Source organism: Tachyglossus aculeatus (genome assembly GCF_015852505.1).
Source record: "Tachyglossus aculeatus isolate mTacAcu1 chromosome 12 unlocalized genomic scaffold, mTacAcu1.pri SUPER_6_unloc_1, whole genome shotgun sequence".
NCBI lineage: Eukaryota > Metazoa > Chordata > Mammalia > Monotremata > Tachyglossidae > Tachyglossus > Tachyglossus aculeatus.
The window spans coordinates 4,527,490-4,545,099 of record NW_024044828.1 but is presented as its reverse complement, the minus strand read 5'-3'; the positions used below and the strand labels follow the sequence as shown (position 1 = coordinate 4,545,099).

At 42.1% G+C, this 17,610-nt stretch overlaps 1 protein-coding gene across 3 annotated transcripts in view; it reads right to left on the bottom strand.

The window, feature by feature from the left end:
* PHTF2 (putative homeodomain transcription factor 2) overlaps positions 1-17,610 on the bottom strand; it is a 120,178-nt gene that overhangs the window by 24,566 nt on the left and 78,002 nt on the right. For all 3 annotated transcript variants that reach the window (XM_038741263.1, XM_038741261.1, XM_038741264.1), the window contains 2 exons: positions 10,479-10,634; positions 3,240-3,458 (listed from right to left, as the gene is read on the bottom strand). In XM_038741263.1, coding sequence (XP_038597191.1) covers positions 3,240-3,458; positions 10,479-10,634 — 375 coding nt within the window. The remainder of the gene's footprint in view (positions 1-3,239; positions 3,459-10,478; positions 10,635-17,610) is intronic.

The window sequence follows — 17,610 nt, the reverse complement described above, 5'->3', positions numbered from 1 at the left end:
GAGACCGAAGGCCCGGGAACCGTGCCGAGGAATTGATTGTAGTGAGTGGTTTTCCCGGTGGCGCTCACACGATCCTTATTCCAAAGGTCACGTTCACACTGGGGGATGCTGTGCAACTGGTGAATAGGGGGCCGGGACTCTGGCAGACTGAGAAGTGCTCGCAAAGGTTTTTTACATAAAGGACCCATTTATGGCCAATTGACCACAACAGGCATCATCATCATCATCAATCGTATTTATTGAGCGCTTACTATGTGCAGAGCACTGTACTAAGCGCTTGGGAAGTACAAATTGGCAACATATAGAGACAGTCCCTACCCAACAGTGGGCTCACAGTCTAAAAGGGGGAGACAGAGAACAAAACCAAACATACTAACAAAATAAAATAAATAGAATAGATATGTACAAATAAATTAAATAAATAAATAAATAGAGTAAAAAAATATGTACAAACATATGCCCTAAGCCAGCAGATGTTGGCTTTGATAGCCGCTGTGGTCTTCACTGCCTAAGTTAGTTAGCCAGTCTGGGGGATTCCTGCTGGGCCTAGCCATCTCACAGAGATCCCCGGGGTTTTCCAGTTAGAAAAGCAGCAGCGTGGACTAGTGGAAAGAGCAGGGGCCTGGGATTCAGAGGACCTTAGTTCTAATCCCACTTGTGTCAATGTTTGCTGTGTGAACTTGGGCAAGACACTTAACTCATTTTTTTAATGGAATTTGTTAAACGCTTACTATGTGCCAGGCACTGTACTAAGTGCTGGGGTAGATACAAGGTTGTCAGGTTGGACACAGTCCCTATCCCGAAAGGGGCTCCCAGTCTAGGCCTGTTCTCCCTCTTTTTCAGACTGTGAGCCCCATGAGGGACAGAGACTGTATTTGATGTAATTAACTTGTACCTATCCTAGTGATAAGAACAGTGTTTGACAGAGGAAGCACTTAACAAATATCACTTAAAAAACAGTAACAAAAAAAACTTCTGATGGCATTGCCCTGGCAGGCATTCCCCTACTTGTAGAGCTGAGACTAGAACCCAAGTCTCCTCACCTGCAGAGCTAGACTGTTTCCAAAGTATCGGAGATCAAAGGGGGTCCAATGTGGAAGGGTCAGTTGTACTTTATAAAGGAGAGGGACAGAAAAGAGTGAAATATGAGAGTGCACGAGGCCCCGTTCACTCTACTCCACATCCCAGCGCTTAGTACAGTGCTTTGCACACAGTAAGTGCGTAATAAATGCCATCCTTATTATTATCAGCTAGGAGAAAATGGTCAGGGGACCTTGCCTCCCTAGGATCAGGCCAGTGGAGGGATACGGGAGTAAAAAAAAATAAATAAAAAGATAAAAAACAAACAGGGATGATTTATCTCACTTGCTGCTTGGATCACTGTCTGCCTCCAAAGAGGGCTTCTTGTCACTTTCATATCCAGACCATAGCCTCAAATCCCACCTCCTCCTCTCTGGGAAGAAACCATGGACTAACCTAATGTGAATATAAACACAACTAAGGACAACAAGGAAGAAAACATAACAATAATAATACGATATACGGCTGTTGTTAAGCACTTACTATGTGCCAGGCACTGTTCTAATTGCTGAGGTAGATACAGGGTAATCCAGTTGGACACAGTCCTGTCCTACACAGGGCTCACAGTCTTAATCCTCATTTTACAGGTGAGGGAACTGAGCCACAGAGAAGTGAAAGTGACTTGCCCAAGGTCACACAACAGACAAGTGGAGGAGCCGGGATTAGAACCCAGGTCCTACAGACTCCCAGGTTCGTGCTCTATCCACTAGGCCACACTGCATCTCCCCTGCCTGCTACATAAGGATTCCATTTGTTTAGTTTTATCCTTTGAGTTTATGTATAAAAGCCTTTTTGGACTGTGAGAGTGCTTGCTGTGGTTCTCTTTTAAACCTACTACACTCAGTGCCGTAATTTTTCTTTTAAAACATTTAATTTACCCTTTAAATCTGTTACTCCACCAAAACATGTAACAGTGCACTCTTCTTATTCTGGCATTAAAGTTATTTATTTAACCCACATCCAGCCAAAAATCAATGAGAAACTTGACACATTCCCTAAAATCTGTATTCCTAAAAATGCTTGACCTTACAGTCTTAAAAAACATAGGTTCTCATACAGTTCTTTCTCATCATTATATTAACCATAATTATTTCCAACAATAGTCACAGCAAAGTTTAAATTACAACCAGAGAAAGAAAGAACTGTAAACATTCAGGAGTATCAACAACCACAACCCTTGAGACAAGACGGAGAAAAAGTAAATAATGATCATAGCAGGTCTACGGATAAGTAACTTGAGCTGCTAAGGATGATGGCCTGGTGGTAAGAGCACGGGTTTGGGAGTCAGAGATCATGGGTTCTAATTCTGCCTCTGCCACTTGTCTGCTGTGTGACCTTGGCCATGTCACTTAACTTCTCTGTGCCTCTGTTGCCTCAGCTGTAAACTGGGGATTGAGATTGTGAGCCCCATGTGGGACAGGGACTGTGTCCAATGTGATTACCTTGTATCTATCCCAGCAGTTAGAACAGTGTGTGGCACATAGTAAGCACTTAACAAATACCATTATAATTATAATTATTATTAATAAAAGCAGAACTACAGATAATTTGCTGAGTTTTGAACAGTGTCTTTCACTGTGTGGAACTAATCATAGCAGCATTAATTTTGCTTGTATTAATAAAAAATGCACCATTCACTTTGGGGAGAAGAGAGCTTATTCAATTTATAATTTCCATGACCCTTATTCCTGGAGCTTATTTCTAGATCCTTAAACACCAGAACAATTAGCTTCTTAAATACACCTTAGATTTCCATTTCAATGTTTACTTCCTAGTTTATATATGCTGTGCAACTATAAAATGCTACCTTGTATTGTCAACTCCCAACCATTTACTATAGTGCCCTGTATACTATAAATGCTCACTAAATACCATTGATCGATCAACCGGAATCCATTTCATGAAGCTGAAAACTTTATCTCCTAAACATCTGAAATATTTAAATACTTAATTTTCTAAACAGAATATATAGGAACACTGACTTTATTTCTAGTCTGGAGGTCAGAACGAGAAGTTGAAGAACTGAACAATGTTTACACGGTGTCAGAACTCATATCAAAAGAAAGCTTTTGAAGAAATGGAATATTACTTTTAAGACCATTTTTCTTTTCCATTTCCTTCGACAGGCTTAGGACGCTTGGAAGTGTCTGTACACTAACCTGATGGAAAGGGTCGTCTCTATATTCCTTTTTCACACACGGATTTACTTGAGGATTTTCTACATCGCTCTCACTGGTACAAGAAGAACGGCATTCAGCACAGTGCAACAAATCTTCCCACAATACATCTTCCGTTTCAGACTCTGGCCTTGTGCTTTCAGAATCTTGTCTGGAACTTGAACAGCGAGAACTGCAACTAGTACCCGATTTAGGGGCATCCTGAAAGAAAGATACTTGACATTAATGCAATTTACATACTCTTACCTCATTCCATTCAATAAGAGAAGCAGCATGGGAGTCAGAAGGACCTGGGTTTTAAACCTGGCTCTGTCATTTGTCTGCTGTGTGACCCTGGGCCAGTCACTTCACTCCTCTGGACCTCAGTTATCTCATCTGTAAAGTGGGCAGGACTGGGAGCCCCATGTGGGACATGGACTGTGTCTACCCTGATTAGTTTGTATCTACCCTACAGGGACTGGCACATAGTAAGCACTTTAGCAAATACCATAAAAAAATTAAAGCAATACCAGTTCTTTCATAATCTTACTTTCAGTGCCGATGGACAGCAGCACAACCTAGAATACTAAGAAAAGATTCTCTTTCCCGAATTTTCTATATCATACTGTCAGTCGGAGGAAGGTGGAACAGGTGTATCACACTAACTTTTCAGAGTCACACAATTAATGTAGATGCACAGGTACCCAATTACTCTTTTGGACCTGGCAGCCTTTAAAGACAGAGTAACTATGTTCTAAACTTGGCAATAAATTCTGATTATGATAACTGGGAATGGATTATGGTTTGAATAGCACTAGATATAATGTAGCCATTCAAGATTGAATGACAATAACTGCCCTCTGTTTGTTCCAGGAAGCCAGTTTCAAATTCTGGCCTTTACAGGGAACAATCAAAACATCTGAAAAAAGTTGTAGTTATACCATAGTTACACAAAATCCTCCCCAGAAAAAATTTATGAAAGGACCTGAAGGCTAAGTGAAAGAGGTCATTTTAAAACATAAAATGCTCTACTTGGTTCCAAAATAAAAATGTGAATAATCTAGCTTGCTTCTCAAGGTTTGTTCATTATGTTTTAAACAACCTGCTCATATTTCCATCAGCTTGTGACTAGGAATGGAGGCAATCTGGTTTACAAAAGCCTGTGTTATCTGACAGAAAGGAAAGAAAGGAGTAGGAGTAGAAAGTGTGAACTCCATTAAGATCAAAGAGATTAAAGAGGTTTTTTTTCAGTCCTATTATAGAAAGAAATGCCAGATATCTAACAAAAAGTGAGCTATTTTTAAGAATACTGGGAGGGATTTAAAAAAAAGTTAATCTGATTCACTTAGATTCCAACTGGGTGTTCTTTCTTTTTGCAGGATATGTCTTGCCTTAGTGTGTGTTTTAACTACATGAAAGATTTTCTTCCACAACTTATGTGTTTGGATGGAACATAACGAGGTGTTGAAAGAAATGGGTTTGTGCATGTGCGTAGCATTGGGCAAGGGGTATTTTAAGGTAAGTCTTCCTCAACATGAGGTTCATAAACAATGAAACACTCACATTGTAAAACTGACTACTCTGTTTTATGTAGGAAAGTATGATAATAGTAATAATAATAATGATGACATTTATTAAGCACTTACTATATGCCAAGCTTTGTACTAAGCAGTGGGGTAGAGTGAATTCAGATTGGACACAGTCCCTGTCCCACAAGGGGCTCACAGTCTAAGTAGGAGGGAGAAATGGTATACCGAATCCCCATTTTAAAGAAGAGGGAACTGAGGCACAGAGACATTAAGTGCCTTTCCCAAGGTCACACAGCAGGGGTGAAGTCAGAATTGGAACCCAGGTTCTCTGATTCCCGTGCAGATCAATTAGGTTATGTACAAGAAACTGTATATAATTATTAAGTTTTCTATTGTCTCAAACTGAAGAGTAAATTGTTTTATTTAAAATTTCTCTAATTTGTATTAATAATTCTTAATTTGCTATCATTACTATCATTTCAGAAGGAAAACTGTCAGCCTGTGTTATGGAACGCATTCTTTCCACAGAAAGTGGAAGGATCAAATAAGGTAGATATCTTTTTACATGTGAGGAGGAATTTGAAGATCTAAATGTGAATGGAAACCTTTGTGAATGCAATCACAAGAGGAAAATCTTTAAGATCCAAAGCAGAGAAATCAGCAAGACAAAACATTAAATTAAAGAAAGGCAATTTCTGTAAGTTTAGGAAGCTGATAGGGAAGACCTCATGGAAAAAGGACTGAGACAAAGACATCCAAGACAGCTAGTTCCTCTTTAAACAAAAGTTCCTCAAGGAAAAGTACAAACTAAACTAGTACACAGAAAGACAGGAAGGATTACGGTTGCCAAATTGCTAAATCTGGAACTGAGTACAGATTTGAAAGACCTTAGGGATCAACAGAGAAACTGGAAATCAAATCCAATAACTCAGGGGGAGTACCAAAAAAAAGAGCATGATTGTATAGAGACTGATCTTCCCAAATATATGAAAGGTACCTGGAAAATACTCTGTTTACTCCCCTTGAATTACCCAATTTCTTTAGGGAAGAATTTGTGACTAGGTTTGCTTGGATTGCAGACTCAGGTTGCTTCAACCCATGATATGTTCACTTCAAAAATGGACTACTGAATCTTTCATGGATCTAAATTTTGGCCACCCACGGGTAAACTCACTCTAAGATTCTATTTGCACCTTTCTTTTGTGACCAATGTGGGCCTCCTGATAAGAGACAAAGCGGAAAAATGGAAGGGAAGGAGAGAAAGGGAGAGAGAATCAATGAACTTTTTAGGAATAAGTTCTTTTCATTAAGGGAAGTGGAAAGGGTGGGAAGTGTTTCTTAAGCAATCTGTTTGATGTTGTATAGATGAATGTTATCTGGTACCTTTCATTTGGTATTACTACATGCTAGTCTTTAGGGAATGGCTAAAGCTGGCCCTAGGCCAACCAGATTCATTCATTCAATTGTAATCATTGAGCGCTTACTGTGTGCAGAGATTCATTCAGTCATTCAATCGTATTTATTGAGTGCTTACTGTGTGCAGAGCACTGTATTAAGAGCTTGGGAAGTACAAGTCGGCAACATATAGAGATGGTCCCTACCCAACAGCGGACTCACAGTCTAGAAGGGGGAGACAGACAACAAAACAAAACATGTAGACAGGTGTCAAAATCGTCAAAACAAATAGAATTAAAGCTATATGCACATCATTAACAAAATAAATAGAATAGTAAATATGTACAAGTAAAATAGAGTAATAAATCTGTACAAATATATACACAAGTGCTGTGAGGAGGGGGAGGAGGAGAGGAAAAAGGGGTCTTAGTCTGGGAAGGTCTCCTGGAGGAGGTCTTCCAGTAGGACTGAATTACCTACAGGTGAGGCATTTGACAGTTTTTGGTGGCACTGCACCTAGTTCTTCTGGGGTCCGAAGCTTTTGGTTGGCTGTCATTGGAATGCTACCCACTTTATACCCATGGCTTCAATAATGACCAAGGACTCTCCTACATCTAGACTAGATGTCACTGTGGGAATTGATTTTTTTTAACTGGCCACAAAAAACAAAAACCTAATATAGCTGAGAGGTGCAGAGATCCATTTAGCCAGATGTGAGAAACAGTGTGGCCTGGTGGACAGAGCCTGGGTTTGAATTCTGGCTCCCTTACTGCTATGTGCCCTTGGGCCCTTGACTTCTCTGTGCCTTAGTTTCCAATGGGGATATAGACTGTGAGCCCCGGGTGGGAGAGGGACCATGTCTAACCTGTGTCTATCTATCCTCCCACACCCCACCAATCTCCTACTTCGGCCCACCACATGCTCTGCTCCTCTAGCGCCAGCTTATCCACGGTGCCCCAATCTCATCTATCTCTATGCTGACCCCTTTCCCTAGCACTTACTTTATACAGAGCACTGCACTAAGCACTTGGGAGAGTACAATACCACAGAGTTGATTCTCTGCCTACGAGGACCTGGCTCTAAACTCCCATTTCTGCAACTACTTGGAGTACTTGGGGCTTTTTGATTTTGTTTTTTTTTTAAAAAAAACCAAACAAAACAAAACCACAAAAACCCTTCTTGTCTGGGACCTTAAAGGAAGAAAGGATGAGAAAAAAGCATGCATGTGCCTCAGTGACTTTCTGTGGACAGCCAACTCAGACAGGGAGAGCAACCTGATACTCCCTGAGACCTACCAGGGAACTGCTGCTCCCTGTACGATAGAGACAAAACCTGAAAGATAAAAGAACTCCCTGCCAAAGGGGAAAGAGAGAGATCTCTAGATTTCCTACTGTGATGAGCCGATGAGGCACATCACCTTCCATTACAGAGACAGCACTCAGCAGCAAGGAAATAAGTTAGAAGAGACCAGGATAATTTGAAAAATGGGCCATCTAATAAACGATGAAGTGATTCAACGACATAATCAAGGATGTACATTCCTAGATAAAAAATGAACTTCAAAGATGCAGTTCATGAGATGGAGCGTGGCTTAGTGGATAGAGCGTAGCCCTGGGAGTCAGAAAGAGTGGGTTCTAATTCTGACTCCACCACTTGCCTGCTTTGTGACCTTAGGCAAGTCACAACTCCTCTGGGACTCAGTTACCTTGACTGTAAAATGGGGATTAAGACTATGAGCCCCATGTGGGATAGGGACTGTGTCCAACCTGATTAGCTTGTATCTACCCCATGCTTAGATCAGTGCTGGGCACATAGCAAGTGCTTAACAAATACCACAAAAATTAAAAAAAAAAAAGAAGATGTGGAAGGAAGACTGACTAGGCATAAGCATCTGGAAAAAAGACATGATTCCTAAACTGAATAGGACAGCAAAATGTGATGCTATAATTAAAAATAGAACAAGATACAGACAATTTAATAGGAATATGGATGCTTCCTTCCATTTTACTTGATATTGGGCAGGCCTTTTTCAGAGTACTGGGTCCAGTTTTGACCTCTGTATTTTAAATGAGATGCAGAGAATCTGGAGAGGTTTAGAGAAGAGCAACAAAAATAACTAAAGGAATGGAAACGGGGCTATCAGGAAAGTTTAAAAGGATTTGGAGTTGGGGCTAGCCAAGCCACCAACTCCGTGAAAGATGATGCTGGCCACTTGTTCTCCACATCCAAACGTCAGTTAAAAATAGATGAACGTGAACAGCAGGAAGAAAAAGGTCATTTAGACATAAGAATTTTAAATTATTAAACCCTGGAGCTGGTTACCATGGGAACTTTTGAATATAGGATGGACAATAATGCAGACCAAGTAGCTTCCTGAGTTTCCTTCCATTTTACCATTCTGTAGATGCTGGAAGATAGTCATGATAATATGTGTGAACTTGTGTCACACTTTTCTGGGAAAAGGCACCATACATATTTATAATGTTTACAGTGGTGGACATAGTGCTAATAGGGCTTTGGCATGTGCCCCAGATGGAGAGAGTACATTCATTCATTCAAATTTATTGCACACTTACTGTGTGCAAAGCACCATACTAAATGCTTGGGAGAGTACAATATAACAACAGACACGTTCCTGCCCACAACAAGTTCACGGTTTCCTCAATTCCTCAATGGGGAAGCAGCGTGGCTTAGTGGAAAGGGCTCGGGCTTGGGAGTCAGAAGTCGTGGGTTCTAATCCCACTTCTGCCACTTGTCAGCTGTGTGACTTCGGACAAGTCACTTTACTTCTCTGGGCCTCAATTCCCTCATCTGTAAAATGGGGATGAAGTCTGTGAGCCCTACGTGGGACACCCTAATTACCTTGTACTACCCCAGTGCTTAGAAAAGTGCTTTGCACATAGGAAGCACTTAACAAATGCCTTCATTATTATTATTATTGATTCCTTTTCAGACTGTCATTTCTTCCATAATGCATGTTTTCCCACTGCTAGAAATCCCTAACACATTCTTCTTCCAGCAACAGGTGTCTTCTAGCATGAGTAATGCTGACAAAGCATTAGTACGAATTTACAGGGTGTCAATTAAAACACGAACAGCACGTACCTCATCACTAACATTTTGCTTAACCTGAGGTTAGCAAGAACGATAGCCCTGTGTTACAGTAGAATGAACTGAATCTGGCTTGTGCTCCATATTTAAGACTCAAAACTTTCCATAAAACTGTTAATTTCAGTTTTCATAATCCTCCAGCAAGGTACAATTATATTTTATAGAATAAGTAAATGCTAGATATTCCCCAAAACTCTAGTCATTGATGAGATAAATTTTAGATACTTTGTATGTTATTTGTTAAGCCCTTTACTATGTTCTAAGTCAGGTAGCAGGGAGAACAGGTACTGAATCTCCATTTTTAAGCTAAGGAAACTAAAGCACAGAGAAGTGACTTGCCCAAGGTCTCACTGCAAGCGTCTCAGACTTCTAGGCCAGTGCACTTTCCACCAGTGAACTGCCACTTCAGTGAATTGGGGGTGGGGGGTAAATTATATACTTTCATTAAACTTCATTTGTGTGTTGTCTTGCCTAAGAGTGATATCCTATAGGGTTCAGTACTTTGACTTAAATATTACAATGTATACAAAATACTCATTTCTTCCTCTAAAACTGAATTTTTTAAATGCAGTCCAAATTAGATTTTTTCTGAAATTCACCACGCTGAGAAGCAGTGTGGCTCAGTGGAAAAAGCCTGGGCTTGGGAGTCAGAGGTCCTGGGATCAAATCCCATCTCCGCTACTTGTCAGCTGTGTGACTTTGGGCAAGTCACTTAACTTCTCTGTGCCTCAGTTACTTCATCTGTAAAATGGGGATTAAGACTGTGAGCCCCCCGTGGGACAACCTGATCCCCTTGCAACTTCCCCAGCTCTTAGAACAGTGCTTTGCACATAGTAAGTGCTTAATAAATGTCATCATTATTGCTATTATAAAAAGCACCAGGAGACTCCTCTTGTCCACAGAATAAAAAAAATATTTCCAAAACCTACTTAAGGTCACAAAGTTCCTCAACTCATAACAATATACATTTCTGGGACAGTCTATGGACATCTGTAATGATAATGAGGGGATTTTTTTTCCCTCTAACACTTGACTGTTTACTATTCAATTGCTGAAACACAGATCCAAATTGACTGCGGCCAGGAGAAAAACAATACACAAAATGACAAAAAGGTCCTACTTATTTATACAACTTTTAAGTCAAGTTGAAAAGAGGAGACGAGTCAGGAGGTCAGCCGAGGAAAGCCGAAGATCAAAATCCACTTACCTCATTAGGGTAGTGCTTCTTATACAGGTGAGGCTTTCGGTTTCGAAGGAGACTGTCAGAGGTTCTATCCAGGTGGCAGCGTAATGGGTATCCCGTTTCAGGGCCCTCCTCACTTGAAACTTCATCTGACACATTCGCTACAGTCCTGTGAGTGTCCTAAAACAAACCATCCACATTTGCCATTACAAAACACAACCATAGCCCAAGTCCCGATTCTGGAGCAATTTTTTCCTTTAAAACAGAAGAGCGTAAGCAAGTGTCAATGACTCATTTTTCAAATTAGAAGGACCTCAGTAACCTTTTGGCTAACTTGTATTTTCCTATGGTATTAAGTGTTTTCTACGTGCCAGGCATTATACTCAGTGCTGGCGTAGATACAAGCTAACCAGTTTGGACACAGTCCATGTCCCACATGGGGCTCACAGTCTGAATCTCCATTTTACAAATGACATAACTGAGGCCCAGAGAAGTGAAGTGACTTGCCCATGGTCACACTATAGGCAAGTAAGTGATAGAGTTGGGATTAGAACCCAGGTCCTTCTGACACCTAGTCCCATGCTCTATCTACTAGGCTATACTGCTTCTCAATTTGGTGTACAAAATTCCCCTCTCTGATGCTGCTCTTAAAATTGTTCTTGTAGTAGGACTTGACTATAATGAAAAGACAGTGGCTATGGATATAGATCAGGTGGAATATCTTTTGATTTCTGGCCATGTCCTGCTGGCCAAAAAAGAGTGAAAGCAGCACGAGTGCCGGCTGGCTTCTCTTGTCCTCTGCATCTTGCCCGAGCCATGCCATATGACTGGATCGGTGGGGCGGCAGTGCTACTATAGGGTCCCCCTCATCTGCCTAGAAAACTGCAGTTTGGCTTCTCTGCTGCTGGATTTAGGCAGGGCCTAGTGCCAAAATGGGCCCCAAGTCTGCTCCTTGGCCTATACATGCAGGTCCCAAGCCACTGTGGGGTCAATCAATGAACTGGAAATTACTGAGTGTTCATTGTGTGCTGAGTGCTGTACTAAGCGCTTGGGAACGTACAATATAACAGAGCTGGTGGACTCGTTCCCTGCCCACAGAAGACAGTTGATTCAGTGCCCCTGCCAAACCACAAAGTGTTCGCTTTGAGAATTCAAACCAGAACGACCGATCCAGCACTTGTTCTTCTATAAGCGTCCCATTCCAGACCACTCCCATTTACTTTCACTCCAGATGTAAATTAAGAGTTTGAATATAGTAAGAAAACATTTTTTAAATTTAAGAAAAAAAGACAAATGCACATTTACTTTTTTAGGTTGGTTTTTCCATATCTAATGTTATCATGGGGGGATTTGACCTCTTTCAGATTCAAAATTTTGTAAAACAGAGAACACAAAATTATATGAACACAGAAATGACAAATGACTGCATTCAACGGTTGGTTTCATGAACAGTATGATCTTTTCAGAGGGAAGCTAACTCAATATGATGTGAAAAGAATGCTATTTTCTGTCAAAGCCTCCATCTGGGAACTCATTTCTGAACAATAGCTTTATGTTGGTCAAGACAATTGGGCCCGTGCAGAAAATGCAGCTAAGTTTTCTGCTCAACAAGTATTTTCTGAAATTGCAACCTCAAGAATTCTAACCCCAAACACTGAATATATTAAAATGGAACAGTCAACAAAAGTCTCACATATGAAGGATACCATACAGTTTGTCGATGAGAGTGGGGAGGGAAAATACGCATCTTGGAAAGAGCGAATGAAAAGAGAATGCACAACACTGAAATTTGGGAATATAAGTGAATGTGTGATAGAGTGTGTTTGAGGGTGAATGTGTTCCTGAGTGGTGGAAGACCCAGCCCTTCTCATTCTGGAACTCCTTCCTGGTGGGATGAGTATGAATGCATGTGTCACAGTATAAGTGACTAGGAGGGGAGCCATGGAGGGGCTGCCTCTGGCCTTGCCTCTTTGACAAAGTTGGGATATTCTGTTCATTTATTCTAAATCAGTTGGTGCTCACCGATTAAAAGCAAAAAAGCTCCAAGTTAAAACTCCGATATGCATGGTTATGTGTGGAGCTCTGAGTCAGTCAATCGTATTTACTGAGCGCTTACTTTGTGCAGAGCACTGTACTAAGTGCTCTTAGTACACTGCTGTGCCATGCCTACTTCATAGGCCACTGTCAAACGTGGCCCTCACATTAGCCGTCTCAGCACCTCGCTAATGCTAGTCTGAGTATTTAAATTAGGCCAATGTAGCATACTCTAAAAATTGATATGGATTGAATATGTGGGCTCAATGAAAGAGAGCAGCCAAAGGTAATGCTAAGGTTAGGGCTTAAGAGACTGTGAGCCCATCTTGTAGACTGTGAGCCCGCCTTCTAGACTGTGAGCCTGTTGTTGGGTAGGGACCATCTCTATATGTTGCCAACTTGTACTTCCCAAGCGCTTAGTACAGTGCTCTGCCCACAGTAAATGCTCAATAAATATGACTGAATATTCATTGATTGAATGAGGAAGGATGTTGGAGCCATCTACAGTGATGGGAAAGTCAGGGGCAGGGAAAGGTTTGGGTGCAAAGATAAGGAGTTCTGTTTTGGACATGCTTAGTTTGAGGAGATGGGAGGACATTCATTCATTCATTCAGTAGTATTTATTGAGCGCTTACTGTGTGCAGAGCACTGTATTAAGTGCTTGGGAACTACATGTTGGCAAAATAAAGAGACGGTCCCTACCCAACAACAGGCTCACAGTCTAGTCCAACCATTCAGGTAGAGATGTCTTGAAGGCAAGAGGAAATGCAAGACTGCAGAGAGGGAGAGAGATAAGATGATGTTATTGATAGCAAGATTTTATCCAGGAGTGTGTCGCCAGAAAGATGGTCCTTTCCATACTGTACACATGTAAGGAAAACAGGTCATCTTTCCTAGCCCATACCCAATCGGGAGTGGACAGAGGTGGGTAGGAGGGACACAGTACTTTCCTAAATAGGGTAGTTCAGCTGGTAAAGGTGCAATCAAGAAGTACTGCTGCCTCTTCGGCAATCAGAAGAGCAAAACCCAAGGGAGAGGAAAGAAAGAAAAGGTACCCTAGTCTCATTAGGACACGTGCTGGTTTGATTTTTCAAGTAGTGGTGATGGAATGCACTGAGTCATTCACACTGTCTCATGGTTGTTTCCTCCAGTGGCCAACAGCATATTCAGAACCTGCTGGCAAGGATACGAAACTGCTGTAGTCACTGCCTGCTGGATAGAAAATTTATCTAAGAACACGCCGACAGCAGACATTGCTGTGCCCATTCCTACAGAAGCAGTGTGGCTCAGTGGAAAGAGCATGGGCTTTGGAGTCAGAGGTCATGGGTTCGAATCCCGGCTCCACCACATGCCTGCTGTGTGACCTTGGGCAAGTCGCTTAACTTCTCTGAGCCTCAGTTACCTCATCTGTAAATGGGGATTACGACTGAGCGCCCCACATGGGACAATCTGATCACCTTGTATGCCCCCCAGCGCTGAGAACAGTGCTTTGTACATAGTAAGCGCTTAAATACCATTATTATTATTATTATTATTATTACTTCACAGGCCACTGTTGAATGTGGCCCTTGCATTAGCCAGCTCGGCTCCTTGCTAACACTAGTGGAACTTGAGAGTAACATTATGTGAAGAATTTGAGTGGTGGGTGAGGCGAAAGAAAGGGGGCAAAATGGGATATCCCTGTCGTGGCTTGAATGGCTGGCCCCATTCAATACTACCGCCTGCCATTCCCTTCAGTCAGTTTTTCCAACGTGACCGCGGGGTCCCAAGGCTCTGCAGGAATAGCACTAGGAGCTCCATGTGGGATTGGAACTGTGTCCAACCTGATGACCTTGTACCTACCCCAGCGCTTAGTACAGTGCTTGACACAGAGTAAGCGCTTAACAAGCAGCATTAAAAAACACAACAACAAAAACCTAGGGATGGGCAATGGTACAGGCCCCAAAGGTCCCAAATCCCATTGACACTGAGAGCATTTGCATCCCTGCCTGCTGGACAAATGCGAGATATGAGTTTCGTTAGTTACTCCGTCCATGTACCTGGGAAGCTGCAGGAACTGGGCCTGGAGCAATGACGAGTCCATGGAGAGTCCACCCCCTAAGGATGGGATTGCGCTACTCCATTTCACATTATCTTCAATTTTTTTATTTGGTCTTTGATTTTTGTCTTGTCTTCCACTGTTATCTGCCCCCAGTTAGACTGTGAGCGCCATGTGGAACAGGGACTGTGTTTAATTAGTCAGTCAATCATATTCATTGAATGCTTACTGTGTGCAGAACACTGTACTAAGCACTTTGGAGAGTACAATGTAACAATACACAGACACATTCCCTGCCCACAATGAGTTTATAGTCTAGAGAAAGAGCTTACAGTTTGATCTGTTCTGGTTGTATTTTCTTAATACAATACTTCTCACATAGAGGAACAACATGGGCTAAAGGTAAGAGCACGGACCTAAGAGTCGGAGAATCTGGGTTCTAATCCCGGCTCTGCCAGCTGCCTGCTGTGTGACCTGGGGCAAGTCACATCACTTCTCTGGGCCACAGTTTCCTTAGCTGTAAAATGGGGATTCAATGTCTCTTCTCCCTCCTACTTAGTCTGTGAGGCCTATGTGGGACAGGGACAGTCACTGAAACTGACCTGATTAACTTGTATCGTTCCCAAAGTTTAGAGCAGTACTTGACATGTAGTAAACATTTAACAAAAACCATAATAATAATAATAGGGGCAGTTTAATAAATACCATAACTATAACTTGGATGACCCACTATGAAAATTGTCCACCACAGAAACTCATTTGCATCCATTTCAGTCTAACTTTATTTTTTTAATAGTATTCGTTAAGCACTTATTATGTGTCAGGCACTGTACTAACTGCAGTAGATACAAGGGTTTAAGGTATAGATATAAGGGTAGATACAAGCTAATCATTTTGGACACAGTCTATGTCCCACATAGGCTCACAGGTTTCATTTTCATTTTAAAGATGAGGTAACAGACACAAAACAGTGCAGTGAATTGCCCAAGGTCACACAGCAGACAAGTGGTGAGCCAGAATTAGAACACAGGTCCTTCCTACTCCTCCCAGGCCCATTAAGATGTAAACTCATCAAGGGAAGGATTGATTATTTTACTCCTTTGGCCTGGCATAGTGCTCTACACTCAGTAAGCACGTAGTAATGCTGTTGACACTAATACCATTTTAGCTGGCATATCAATCCCCTGCTACAGCTTGGTTACAGTCTAGAAACCTGGGGAATTCTGAATTGTCTTCATTACTACCATGAGGTTCCTACTCCCATTCCAGTGTTCTAGGTTTCCTGATGCCCATATAGTAGTAGTAGCAGTGGTAGTAGTAGTAATAGTAGTTGTAATAGGAGGAGGAGAAGGAAGATAAGGAGGAGGAGAGGAGGAAAAGGAGTAGCAGCATCAGCATTTAGTTAACACCCACTGGAGGCAATGCACTGTACTAAGTATTTGAGAACTACAAAACACAGAAAACACACATTCCCATCCCCTGCTTACGAAGAGCTGTCATTAATTCATGGAGACAGACATAAATATATTTGCAGAGTAAACCAACTAAATAACTATACACAAATAAACACATTCATACCTGCCAATGGTATAAATAAGCACATAGTGCTAGAAATGGCTGATGGGGATCTTCTTGGGGTGCTGGGAGTTAATCTGGGATGGTTTATTGGAGGAGGTAAAATGTCAGAAGGGCTTCGACTATTGGGAAAGTGTGGTTAGTCAAATTTGGGGGAACTGCATGAGCAAGGTGGGGAGGGGCAGGAAGGAGGCGAGCGTGTGGTACGGCTAGGAGGTTGGCTTGATAACAAAGTGAGTAAGGTGGGGAGCTGTGGGTAAAGAGAGCAGATAGATCAGGTAGGGTGAGTTGTTGGAAAGCTTTGAAGCCAACTGTGAGGAGTTTTTGCTTGATGCCCAAGGAATATGGAAGCCAGTGGAGGTTTTGAGATGTGGAAAGATGTGTGTTGCGCGATGCAGCGAGGAGACGATTCCTGCAGCCAAGAGTAATTGTAAACTGGTGCAGGGAGAGGCTGGAGGCATGGAGACCAGTGAGGAGTGCAACAGTCTCACTGCTATGACTCGAACTGGTATTCAGCTGGTATCTCCCTGGTATATGCTCGAATCATAGCAGTTAAGTTTCTGAAACAGGGTGGATCACAGTGCTATTATCTGAGGTACAAAAGTTTGGAGCAGTGGGATTATTAGAGAGAGGAGTATTTAGTTTGAAGTGCCAGTGGTGTATCCAAGTAGTCATCTTGCAGGTAAGGGGTGATGTGGAAACGCAGGTTGGATGAGTCATGGGGGCTGGAGAGATATATTTGGGCATCTCATGCTTAGAGGTGGTTGTTGAGACAATGCCATCGTGTTCCCTCACCCACCTCAGCTCTCTGCCACGCCCCTACTGCTCCAATCAAGGTCCCCTGGAAAGTACTCCAAATGTCATGCCACAGCTGCCACAGCCCTGGCAAATACTTAATCTAACTCTCCCATCACCTCCAGCCTGGCATAGCAAACTACAAATGTGGCCAATGATGCTGAAAACCTTTTTATAATACTTCACCAGACAAGAGTTCACATGGAGGAGAGGGACAGCTGGGCTAATTGCAATAAAGCGGGCATAAACATTTTAACTGTTACCTATTAGTTCAGGGAAATTAGCAAGAGGCACACTGAGGTAGTTAAAATCCCTACCATTCTTAACGAGTGCAATTTTGTATGGCTTATTTGGTGTGCAGCTGCAAAGCCTGGTGTCGACTCCAAGGACGGTAACAATAGCCATGCCGGCTTTGAGGCAGCTTCGTTGACCGCCAGGACTGGAAATGAGCAACTTAAAAATCTAATGCTGGCTTTTGCGCCAACTTAATGTATGACCTCAGGCAAATTCATACCCCCATTTAAAAATGGAGAAACTGAATCTGCTTCATTATAGGTTTTCAAAATTTGGGGATGAAGACAGCACTCTTTAATTAATTCAAGTCAAGGGACACAACTAGGACTATGGAGAGGATCCTCAGAGGTTCAGGGTCCAGAGGCCAGAGCCCTGGAGGAGTGAGGGTCCTGCCCCTGAAGGGAGACGAGCATGAGGCCC